The sequence below is a fragment of the Ceratotherium simum genome, chromosome 5 (genome assembly GCF_057802395.1).
Source record: "Ceratotherium simum simum isolate JZ-2026a chromosome 5, ASM5780239v1, whole genome shotgun sequence".
In the NCBI taxonomy this organism is placed as follows: domain Eukaryota; kingdom Metazoa; phylum Chordata; class Mammalia; order Perissodactyla; family Rhinocerotidae; genus Ceratotherium; species Ceratotherium simum.
Window position 1 is genome coordinate 59,042,648 of NC_141904.1, and position 12,942 is coordinate 59,055,589.

Here is a 12,942-nt window from a genome sequence, read left to right on the forward strand (position 1 = left end):
GCTCTGACCTTAGAAAATTCTCTAGGAATTGGATTCTACTATATTTATGGGAACAGTCAGTGAGGCAACTAGAATTCTAGCCTACAAAACCAAAGTGAGACACCAAAATGAGGCCAACTTAAATAAACCACAGTTAATCAACATCTCTCTTGCGTCTTCCATTGATTGGCCCTGTGGTATTTTTCCAGGGCACAACAGCCTCTGTAAATAGAGGTGAGAGAGCACCAGCATAAACGAAATCAGTCTTTACCACAGGTCTCTAATTTATGCCACATATCTCACTGAATCAGCACTGTTCTCTTCAAATACAAAGAGCCACACATATAGGGCATTTTTGTACGAACATTTTTAGATATGAAAGACAGTTGCCCTCAAAAAAAGAAAGCTTTGTAATTCAACTTTCTCATACATAGAAGCCCTAGTTTCCAAAAGGCTTCACTTCTAAGATTAAAAGAAGTATGACAATACCATATGGTGATGATCTGACAAAGAAAAAAGTACTTTAATAACGTTTGACACACACTGATCCTGTGTGTCAGAAATGTTAAATAAACTCTACAGTAATATTTTTTCCAGTGGCCTAGTAAATTTAAACTGACTCTTCATGTCTATACCACATCTAAAATCACTCTCTCTAAATAATGCTGAATGTGGAACTACTGTTAGTCAAAAAATGCCCATCAAATATATAAAATGGATAAAAATTTAGTCTTGTCACTGAAATATGCAGGTTTCTGCAGTTTTATAATCTGTTCTCTGCCTGAGACAAACTACCTCTATTTTTTAAGGGATCCGTCCTTTTTTCTTTTGAATAATTTAAAACACATTTAACTGGTAAAACACCATTAGATTTTTAAACAGTGGTTTTACAGTTGTTTCATTATAGCAATGACAGTTGTGCATCTCATATACATTTTACAAGTGTTGCATTGTCCAAAGAGTTGGGACTAGATCAGGTACAGTCATCCTTTACAAGCACCCTGATAAATCATGACTGAAGTTATTTCCTGGTTCCTACTGCAGCCCTGGCACAAACAGTACACTAAAGTGCACCTCTCTCACTTTAGCATAGAAAACAGGAAACAGTTATGCCTTCATTATGGGTTATTCCATATACCTCGGGCAAATCAGAAAACCTGTATGGGCTCTTTTACCTTTGTGGTGTAAAATTGGGTTAATAACTTGGATTTACACCTCACAGGATTATTTGTATGGACTAAATTAGATCTATCATTCAATAAAGATTTATTGAGCATCTACTATGTGCAAGACTCAATGCTGAAGTTTTTCTAGTGAATAAAACAGACATGGTCTCTGCCCTCTTGGAACTTATATTCTAGTTTCATGACGGAGAAGGTCAGGATGCTATGAAAACGTCTAATCCTGGGTCCTTGCAGGGAAGAGGATGATGAATGAAGGTTTTCTTGAAGAAATAAAATTGGCATTCGGCAGGGAAGAATAAGTAGGAAGATGGAGGTAGGAAGGAAGAACAAATATTATAGGGAGAGGAACTACTCCATTATGTAATGGAAAAGGCCATAGTACACTGGATGAACTTAAAGGCCTAAAGAGCTGGTAGAAGAGACAGAAGGGGGAAAGCAGTAGGAGCTAAGTCTGGCAAATAACTAGAAACTCAATCATATAGGGTCTTGAAGGCTATGTGAAGGCTATAGATCATCCTAAAATCAATGGGAAGCCACTCATACATTCACTCATTTAGTCAACAAAGATTTACTGAATGTCTACTATGTGCCAGGCACTGTTCTAGGTGAACAAAATAGACTAAATTTCTGTGCTGAGGAGGCTTACTTTCTGGTAATGATGAGAAAAACAGTAGAAAGACATAATAAATAAATAGCATGTTAAATCCTGATAAGTACTATGGGAAAAAGTAGAGCAAGGTAAAAGGGATCAAGAGTGCAGAAGGCATATAAAGCACAGGTCAGGGTGGGCTCCACTGAGAAGTGACATTTTCGTCAAGGCCTGAAGAAGGAGAGAGAGTGAGCCACGTAGCTATTTGGGAAAAGAAAGCTCTAGGTATAGGGTACAGCTTGTGCACAGGCACTAAGGTGATAGGATACCAGGCTATGCTTGAAAACAGCAAGACCTGTATGGCTGGAGCAGAGTGAACAAGGGACAGAGTAACAGAAGACAAGGTAAGAGAGGTAAGAGGGCACCAGGGTCCTATAGATCTTTGGTTTTTACTCTGAGAGAAATGGGGCATTTTCAGCAGAGGAGTACCTTACATTTAAAAGTATTGCTCCATTGACAACAGACTGTAGAGAAGCAAATCAGAAACAGGGAGGCCAAGTGAAGACAACCCCAATAATCCAAGCACGAGATAATGGTGGCATGGACCAGTGTGGTAGCATTGGAGAGGTCAAGGAGTAGTCATTCTGAATCTAATTTAAAAACAGAACCAACAAGATCTTCCTGATGAAGGGAATGAAGAGAATAAAAATCAGGCTTATTTAAGAGTTTTTGGTCTGAGCAATTGAAAAGACAAGTTGTTAGTAACTGAGATGAGGTTGTCAGCAGGAAGAAGAGGAGGAGTTTCTAGGGTAAAGCTGTCCAAGTAGAAATGTCAAGTAAGCAATTGACTATACAAGCCTGGAGTTTGGGAGAGAAGTCTGAGCTGGAAATGTATGCTGGAGTAAGACAAGGATGGTATTTAAAGTAATGAGACTAGAGCCGATAACCAAGGGAGTAAATGTAGAGAGCCAAGGACTGGGTCCAGGGGCACTGCAACATTAAGTTGGGTTGGGGAGAAGAGAAGAACCATGGAAGGAAACTAAGAAGGAAGACCAGTGAAGTAGAAAGAAAACTACAAGTGTGAATATTCTGGAAGATGAATGAAGAATACACATAAAGGAGGAGGATGTCAACTTTGTCAAATGTTGCTGATACGTTACGTGAGAAGAGGGCTGAGAACTGGCCGTTGAATTCAGAAATACAGAGATCACTAGTGACCTTGACAAGAGCACTATCAGTAGAGTGGTGAGGTCAAAGCCATTGAAGGGTTTTAAACAGAGGAAGTCATAATGAAATTTATTTTAAAAAGAATACCAAAGTGGGGGCAATGGGGATGCCTGGGGTGAGCCTTATAAAGATGACCTCATCCTCCAGAGCAGCTGAAACTCAGATTAACACAGGCTTAAGGGATGCTGATCCCAAGAGACACACCATTGGATTCAGATGCCACAGGCAGAGAAAACAATGGTTTTAACATGAGTCTCAAACAGAAAGTCCTGGGGCAGACCATCCAAATGATAGATGTTTACGTGCAACAGAGCTGCTTCTCATATGGGCAACTCTACATAACATGTTCCAGTGTGAAGAGTAGCATGGATTAATTTATTTAGCTGGCTAATGATTTACTCAAGTCTTATTATCAACGTCAGCTGGTTACAATTAGAAATTACAACACAAACTCTTATAGTTTCTTAATATGGCAAATTTAACAAACTTACTAAACACCAACTATAGATGATACACTAAGTCAAGGTACAAAGTAGACGATGCACGATTCCTGCCCTTGAGAAGTGTACAACCTGATAATCAATACCATACTTTCCTTTATTCAATAAGATGCTGAGTAAAAAAAAACTTGGACATATTTAGAGATGCTCAAATATAATTCATAAAAATTACTATTTAAAATGAAAAGTTAAACATACTTAATTTCATTATTAAACTTCCTTCATAAGACCTAGTATAGTAAGAAACACATATGGGATACCTAATGTTAAGTTTGCATAAATAAAGTGGATGTTTACTCTTAAAATAGGAATACATAATAATAATTGAAATAAATTTACAAATGTTAATTGAAAGCCAATTCTCTCTTCAAGGCATTCCATTTAATTTAAATTTAACCATAAGAACTTCACACAGAAGGTCATTTTATACAAGTAAAAATAACTACCAAGTTCTGTTATCAAAAATTACAAATAATTAATCTTAAAGGCATTAGTATAGGGCAGACTACAAAAGCTGTTTCATTTGTTATGATGCTGCACTTGCTACAGAAAAGCCAGGTTAATTTTTAATCACAGGGCATTGTACAAGAAATACATTAAAAGATTCTACTGTTTCTTCCAATTAAAACTATCATATTTCCATTTAAAAAGCAATTATAACACATTAATTTTTTTTTATTTCTAAAAAGGATCTTAGATAAAAGTAGGAAAGAGGAGCTTGTCTTTAATCACTGAGCCTTTGGCAGAAGAGAAATCTTTCTCAGAGCCAACTGAGAAAGGTTATCAGAAGTGATTTGATTTTGTCAATAAGGAGGTCACGTGCATAGATGCTGAGGGCATTACATGGAAGAACAGGCCAAGAAAAAGAAAAAAACAAAAGAACACTGTTTTAGAACAAAATCATGTTCCTGCAAATCAAGTGTAATCTATCGCACAAAGTCAACATCCTTAAAAAAGATGGACCACGTCTCTTGTAAGAAGAATAACCTACAGTTTCAGACATGTTTCCCTGGCTCATGTTGGTTCACCTCATTTATAAGTATAAATTTATGTGGAAATGAAAAAAAACCCTCTGCTATTAAAAAAGCAAACAAACAGAAACTATGAAGAAATCATGATTTTAAAATGGTGGTAAATTAATAAAAATTCTTCTAACAATGATTATCCCTTCTCTTTGAGGTTCTGTTTCTTATTTTATTTAGAAAGAAACACTAGCAAATGACTTTAAAATAAATCGTCTTCCATCTATAATTTCTATGGCTTGGTTTACTTAGAAATCTAAAATATGCACACAGTAGCTTGAATAAAGCACAGAGCCTAAGAAAGTTTAGAAAATTAAATGAAAAAGAGAAAATCAGACACCAAGAACAGGTCTTTTCACAGTACCTGGTATACAGTAGGTATTCAATAAATGTTCTTAATGAATAAAGGAAGGAATAAGCAAATGATGAATGTCAAATATAACTGGCTACTTATATTTGCTAAATCATCTGAAGTCTATAGGTAAAAAATAGGACGAAGCTGATGAAAATCTGATTAACCATTTTGATAAATTCTATTTCTTAAATCATATCAGTTTAAGCAAGGCCTAATTTGTGGCAAAGCCTTGAATTTTTTTTTTTTTTTTTTTTGTGAGGAAGATCAGCCCTGAGCTAACATCCCTGCTAATCCTCCTCTTTTTGCTGAGGAAGACCAGCTCTGAGCTAACATCTATTGCCAGTCCGCCTCCTTTTTTTCCCCAAAGCCCCAGTAGATAGTTGTATGTCACAGCTGCACATCCTTCTAGTTGCTGTATGTGGGACACGGCCTCAGCATGGCTGGAGAAGCGGTGCGGATCCCGGGCCGCCAGTAGCGGGATGCACGCACTTAACCGCCAAGCCATGGGGCCGGCCCAGAGCCTTGAATTTTAACCCCCTTCTGCCAATAACTGGGCTTCTGTTCAAAACTTTAGGTGATCTCTCAGGGTTTCTTCTGCTTTACAATGCTGATCCTAATTTCCAAAGTAAATAAGAACGGAAATCTACTCTATGCTTTTGTTAAATCACACACTGATGTCTATACTTATTAGATATTAATATGTCTAAAGGTATATAAGTTGATAGTCACTAAATAATGCCTTATATAGTATTTTACATAAATTTTTTTCTCACAAATTAATTTCCTATTATTTAGGAACTCTCGAGTTTATTTCAAAGCTAAGCCTTAACTACCTGATTTCTTGATGGAATCAACCTCAGTGTGTTCATCTGTAAAAGAGCTATTGTGAGGAATAAGAGAGATAATAAATGTGAAATGCTTAGAAAGTCATCAGCACACAGTAAGTGTTCAATAAATACCATTACTGTTATAATTAATGGCTATTAAATAATCTTCCAAATCTTCTTAAAAATACTAGTCGATTTCTAATAAACAATGAAGCAGAATATATTTTTAAAAGCCTGGCATAAAGTCACTTTCTATATTAAAAAAAATCATGTCACTTTATGTCAACAGATGCGAGTAAAAGTCAAACTAACACGTCTGTTTATGAGACAAAGGCATAACTTGAAGTATCAAACCTTAAGCTTCAATATTAAAAATCTTACTTACGGATCTGCTTACTCTCCTTTGGTAACTGAATTTTGTTTGTTTGGCTGCTGCCTTCCAGGACAAACACAAAACTTTTAACTTCTTTGTCAAACTCCTATGGAATAAAAATAAAAACGGTAGTAACTGAAGCATATTTTATTCGGCTTCTGTTATAAAACTGGAGCTGCAAACCCACAGGAAACAAGTCCCAGATTCAAATGACTTAAAAGTAGGCTCAGGCCTCAATGATACTCTTACCCTGAGACTCACTGGGAACCGGAACACAGAAGCCACACTAAGCCACTGGGCGAATCCTCTTATTATATCAAGACACTTTTCCTCCAAATAAAAGAAGTTCTCCAACTTCAGGGATTCCCAAGTTACTAATTTAGAGTTTCCAGAGTTTAGTTACCCTTCCTCTCCTTTAATCTAGGGATTTCTGTCTAACAGCACAGGCCGAACATCACTCCCTGGTACAGAACAATACACCATCTAACCTATATTGTACCCAGTCTGGAAGTTCCTTGATTTCAGGCCATGGTTCCTACAGAATTAATCATGGTCTTATTTTACTAGTGCTGGAACCTGAAGTTCTATATATCATTTACTTAAAATCAGTATGAATTAAAGTGTTACAATTAAGGTGACCTAAAGAACTAAGGTAGGAGAAACAGAAAACAAAACAAAATAAACCTGGAAACGAAAAACATCTTATACATGAGGGTCTGATTTCTATGAGTCAAAGTGGTAATGTAAACTGTTATTTTTTTATCTTGGAGCAAATTCCCAATCTTTGAGTATAAAGAGGGCTTCTTCACATTAAAATATTTTACAGATCCTCCCCCTCTTCCTTTTTGTATATATTAAGAAACATATTATAAGTAATGGCTGCTAAGAATTAAGTAACATTTAAATAAGTTTGCATTATATCCATCACAATAGCATCTCTTATGTATTTGAAATGAACATATATACACCAAGTGTATTATTTATTCCATCTACACACAAGTTGGGCATATACTTAAAACCTTTCAATAGCTTCCTAGAATCTTCAACATGGTCCATAAACCTGTGTAGTGTGGTCCCTGCCCAGTTTTTCAAACCTCATTTCCTACCTTGCATTCTCTCTTCTCTCTGCATCCTAGCCTTAGTAGCCATCTTGCAGTTTCTTAAAAATTCTAAGCTGTCTCAGGACACAAGAACTTTGTACATGCTTTTCCCTTTGTCTGAAACACTCTTCTCTACATGTACCCCACCTGGTGCCTAGTTAGCTCTTAGAGATCAAATGTCATTTCCTTGGAGAAGCCTTTCCTAACCTCCCTGCTATATACTCTCACAGCACCATTTATCTCTCATTCATAGTAAGAGCTATATGATTTTGAGCAAGTCACTTATCCTCTCCATGCCTCAGTTTTATTGTCTGTAAAAAGGGCACAAAGTTACCTATCTCAAAAGGCTATTGTCTAGACTACGTAACATATGTAATGTGCTAAAATGCTGTGCTTGGCAAACAGTAAGCACTCAATTACTAGTAGCTTTAAAAAGTTATCCATAGAACAAGGTCCCTAGAAAGGCATTTTTCTCTTGATTATATATGAGAGAAGAAGAGAAACAGAAAACGATAGGAATGGATACAGGTTTTTAGATCTGGTGGCAGCAAGCTGAGGTAGTTTCTACCTGACCAAATTGGATTTCCCTGTGAAATGGGGCATGAGGTCTTCTGGCGAGTGAGTGAGGGGGGCCTGTCCTGGGTGTGGGGGTAGGGAGTTGGTAGATAATGGAGAAATAATCATTTTAGAGACTAAGAGAACATAAGAGGAGAATTTCCTGGGCTGTTCAGGTTGAATTTATAGTATCATCAATCTTAGAGCTGTGGATATTTCCTCCAAAGGTACTGAGAAGCCCAGGTGCAGGCAGAGAAAACACAGATAACCGGAGATTCAGAAAGGGGTGGCGTCTGCCAGGTGGGCATAACGAAAGGACAAGAAGGGCATTCAAGGTCTTGACTGGCAAGTGACTGGAATTATGGACTGTGGACTCTGGGCTGGAGAGAAAAGGACATGACGACAGAGAAAATAAATAAATCATAAAACTAAACAAAGGCGACAGGAGAATGGTCAACAGCCTGAGGGTCTCAATTAGGTTGAAGAACAAATATAATGGGAGTAACTAGGCAAGCAGCCTTAGGAATCGAAGACTGAGGTCAGAAAGGGATGCCTCAACATCTCAATTACTAATTTCAGAGGCCCTGCAGTTTGTGGTGCTAAGGTACAGGGTGTGACAGTGGGACAGGGTGCTGAAGTGGAATGGAAGAGGTCACCGGAGATGAAGAAATCAAGAAACTGACAAGCCCAGCGTTTGGAGAGATTTTCCTTACAGATGCTGAAGTCCCCTAAAACAACAGCAGGACTTGGCACACAGAGACGTGTTATGAGCGGTGTGCCAAAGTCTTAAAGGACTGAGGACTGTAGGGGGCTGCAGCCAACAATGTCAGGAAAGGGTTTTGGAGTGAATGAACAGGAAAAGCAATGCTGAAATCTTATCAAGCCCTTTTTGTTGTAACCTTCCTTCTCATTTCTATCCAGGATTTAGGTGGCTCTAATTTCTAATACTTACTTTCCAAATCACAGATGGACTGCCAAGGATCTTCCATTTTGCTCCAGGATTTTTTCCCTGGGCACTGAAGATTTCAACAAATGCACCTCCCTAGAAAACAAAAACGAAATATTTAAATTAAAATGAAAGACAATGCTAAGGAGGAAATACTATCCACCACATAGTCTATAACCACTGTTCCAGGCACCTGTCAGTTAAGTAGATCTGGGAGGAAACATTATCCCTGTTATTACTCCTACTTTATACCTTGGTTGTATCTAAGCCACAACTGTTCTGATTTGGGTCACCTTGGATTAATGGTTTAAGGACTTTTTTTAAAGCATGATAAATATTAAATAAATTGTGCCACACAAACCTTACAATCTCTCAATGTGGAGTTCATTTACTTGACATGTATAGAACACGCTTATAAAACATTCTATTCCCCCTTCACCAAAGGATTTAAACTAAACTTTTGAGCCAGGCTAATAAATTCTGATAATTATCTCTGGCTATGAGCTTTCTAATCATATTGACTTGAGCTCCAATACCAGCTTTGACATTTATTAACTATCTGACTTTGAGAGTTATTTAACATCTTGATTCTCCATCTGTAAAATGGGGTGCTGGATTATGTAGGATAGGAAACATAAATCATCAAGCACAAAACCCGCACATGACAAGGGCTCAATCGTGCCAGCAATGATTATTCAAAAAAGAGGCAAATTGAACAGTTTAATAAAAGGTCAATAAAAAAGGTTGAGAGGGAATGGGGGGGAGAGTGGTTCTTATTTTGAGCATTCCTATAAGATCTTTTTATATATTTAATACAAATTAATTTGGAGATCTATAAAATCTGTACAAGAAAAAAGAGAATCATTTCTATAGACATGCTACGTGTTCCCTGCTATCAACCTGAGAAGAACATGGAGGAACATGCTTATGTAAAAATACTAAACACATTACTGAATATCCAAAAGCTTTAATCATAAAAGAGAAGAATTAAACAAGATGATTATCTCTGAGAAAGTGTTTATTGCAAGAAATTGAGAATCTGAAATGAAGACTAAATATGGTTTTCTTTTATGGCCTGTTTGAATTATAAGCAGCACGTGAGCAAACCCATCTGATGTTTGTAAAGAACTTCCAGCTTTTAATTTTTCTCAATAATGTAAAGATACCTTTGCTTCTGATATTTAACACATAATCACTTTCCATTAAGACATTTAATTTCGTCTTCGTTAGGCAGTATTATGTGCAAACTGTGTGTGGGATAGAATTACTATAGCTTCCAGGGTCAGGTCATCTATCACTACAAATTTTAATTTGTGGCAGCCTTTTCTTTTTAAGGGAAAAATCCTTATACCTGATGAGATAGAATCCCACCCCCACCCCACCCCATTTCTTTCTGCTTTCTCTTGCTTTCCACATTTCCCACAGTGGGCATAGGCTTTTTATAACAATATATTTTATCTATATTAAGTGAGACAAACTCTCTAAAATTGTTCTAACACATTTAATGATATCAAATGGAATAGAAGAAAGAGAACTGCAGAATACTCCAAGGACACTTAGAAGGCACGTAGCATTGGTGAAAAGGTAGAAGCAACAAAGAGGTGACCAGTGGAGGACTATTCCAGCACAGGGATGAAACTGTTCATCATAATAGCAGGACTAGGATGGTAATAGATTGTAAATAGAGAATGTAACCTCAGATAGAGGTTAGGGCCAAGGAACAGCAGGAAGGGAGATGCCCAGTGAGGTCAGGAAAGCAGGTCACACATTGTAGACAATGTAGGATACTCAAGATGACTGCAGAAGATCCAGAAGCAGTTTCCCCAGTGTGATCTTCGGACCATCTACATCAGAATCAGCTGGTGGAAGTCGTAACAAAGGTAAATTAACTAGCCCCATCTACAGATTCTGATTCACTAGATCTGGGGTGAGGGTCAGAAATCTGCATTTTTAGAAGTACCCCAAGTGATCCTAATGCACCCCAGCGTTTGAGAGTCACTGACCCCCAGTTTTGGGGCAAAAGAAAATAGCACAGCCAAAACGCTTGTTTTCTTTCTTGGTTTAACCCATTCATGCATTCACTCATTCACTCTTCTAAACAGCTTCTGACATACCAGTGAGCATCGATAGTGAGTACCCAAGGCGCTAGTTAAAACTGAAGATTTATGGGCCCTGCCTGCAAGATTCTGATTCAGAAGGTCTGGTTGGGGTTTGAGATCCGCATTTTAATCAGAATCACAGGCAATCCATACGCTTTGAGAAGCACTGAGCTGGAGACAGAACAAAAGCCAAATCATGCGCCCAGACTTTCGTTGCTTTCTTTTTTTTCTTTTTGGGTCAAGACCACTCATTCATTAATTCCTTTTCTCCTCGAAAAAGACCGTATTATTGGGGGGTGGGGAGGAAGGAGCTTTGTCTTCACCCTTAACACACCCTACCTCACCCAAGAGGAGAATGCTACACACAGGTTGGAGAGCCGTTTCGGGTTACCTGGTACTCATTTTTGAACATTCCCGCAGGGGGCCCGGGAGTTCAGGGCTTCCAGCGAGAAGCGTGAGCCTGACGACTGGAAATCGGCAGGCGGGAACCCCAGAGCCCGATGGGCGGGGAAGGGCTTCGTGCTTGGCCCGGACTCGGCCAGGCTCTTCTCAGCGCCTGGTCAGCTCCACCTCGGGCCCCCGACCCGCACCATCGCGGCCCCCGCCTCCGGGGTGCCCGGGTCTGGGAGGGCGCAGCTGCCTTGGCGGGCTCCGGGCGGCCCCGGGGCAGTGATTGTGCGCGTAACCTACGTAACGGGGCGCCCTGCCACGGAGCCACCAACAACCGCCCGCTCGCCCGGGAAGGCGGGCGCGCTCCCGCTGCTGCCCCGCCCCGCCCTCGAATCCGATCGGACAAGGGCGGGGCCGAGCGGCGCCGATGTTCCGGCGGCGCCCATTGGCTCCCACGAGGCGCCTGCGCGTTGCGTTGTGTGGGCTTTTTGCCGACGAACACGTGAGGCTACGCGGTGACGTCAGCGTTGCCCAGGCAACCAGGGGACGCTCCGGGAGGTGGTGAACCGCCCAAGCAGGGGCCAGGACTTTCCTTAGGTCGTGACCTGTATCTGTGAAAATGCCTAAATTTAGGCTGGGTTAAGAGCTGCCAGAGGTGCTGCACTCTTCTAGAAAACCTGTCACGTTGGCTTGGTCTCTGTTCGTTGTAAACACTGATAACGGGTAGGTTGCTGAAGAAAGAGTCATAGAATCATGGAACCCTCACGTGGCCTTTAGTTCGAAGGTTTCCAAACTTGGGTTCGTCGAGGCAGTAATAGGGTCTTCTAGCCCTTTCGTTATTTCAGAAGGCCCAAGGAAGTAGGATTATTTACTCAAGATCACTGCACACGTTAAAATGCCAAGGATTTTTGCTCAAATAACTACATATGTGATTGAGCCAAGCACTCTAAGTTGAACTATTCGATTACTTCATTTAGTTTCTTTGTCAGAACCACTCTTACAAGGTAGGTATTATTGTCAACTTTGGGCCAAGGAACTGTGGCTTGGAGAAGTGAAATAGCTTGCCAAGGATCACATGGCCAAGAAGTGATGGTGCTGGTTTGGAGCTCTTGTCTGATGCTGTACTCAAGGTTGGGTTAGGTCAGTGGAATAGGGTTATTAATGATTAGGTATCGCTAATGGAGCCCCTACCATTGGCCAAGAGGTTCACAGGTTCATACCTTTGTGATGTAAGGGTTAGTCTTCTTTCAGTTGAGAACATTGAGGTTCCGAGTTGATTAGGAATTTACTCAAGGATGAGGTGTTGACTTTTGGTTATGGCTGAGCCTGATGTTATTTTAATTCACCCAAAAGTCTGAAATATTTCTTGTCCCTACAATATGCCGAGCACCTTGGATCATGTACAGAATGAGAAAATGAATGCAATCTGGGCGTGCTCCTTGTAAGGGCTAAGAAGAGCAGATAAGGAACAAACTTAACTGAATACATTAAATCTAATACTAGATGTGTACAAGGTAGAGGTGGGGCTATCACACAGCTGTAAATTGTAGTACAATCTCTAGAATCCAGACTTCCTGATTCCTGCAGCTCAAACCAAGTTCAACAACAGTTTTTGGCAAGGCTCTGTGCTGGGGGCTTGGGAATCCTGGTTTATAGACATGCTTTCTCACTTACAAGACTTGTTATCTCATGGGGGACATTTATCCATTCATTTAACAGAATTCCTAGAAATGCAATATTTTTTAGACACTATGCCAAGAGCTAGGTGTACAGGGAAGTCCCCATCTTCCTGGAGC

At 39.6% G+C, this 12,942-nt stretch overlaps 1 protein-coding gene across 10 annotated transcripts in view; it reads right to left on the reverse strand.

The window, feature by feature from the left end:
• CFAP20DC (CFAP20 domain containing) overlaps nt 1-11,484 on the reverse strand; it is a 225,505-nt gene extending 214,021 nt beyond the window's left edge. For 7 of the 10 annotated variants that reach the window (XM_087431264.1, XM_087431260.1, XM_087431255.1 and 4 more), the window contains exons 1-3: nt 11,148-11,483; nt 8,664-8,753; nt 6,069-6,162 (exon numbers count right to left, since the gene is read on the reverse strand). In XM_087431264.1, coding sequence (XP_087287390.1) covers nt 6,069-6,162; nt 8,664-8,753; nt 11,148-11,168 — 205 coding nt within the window. In that variant the 5' untranslated portion in view covers nt 11,169-11,483. Of the gene's footprint in view, nt 1-6,068; nt 6,163-8,663; nt 8,754-11,147 lie in introns of those variants that run through there. The other 3 variants (XM_014793393.2, XM_087431257.1, XM_087431262.1) reach the window with 3 other exon arrangements.
• Nucleotides 11,485-12,942: the final 1,458 nt, after the last annotated feature.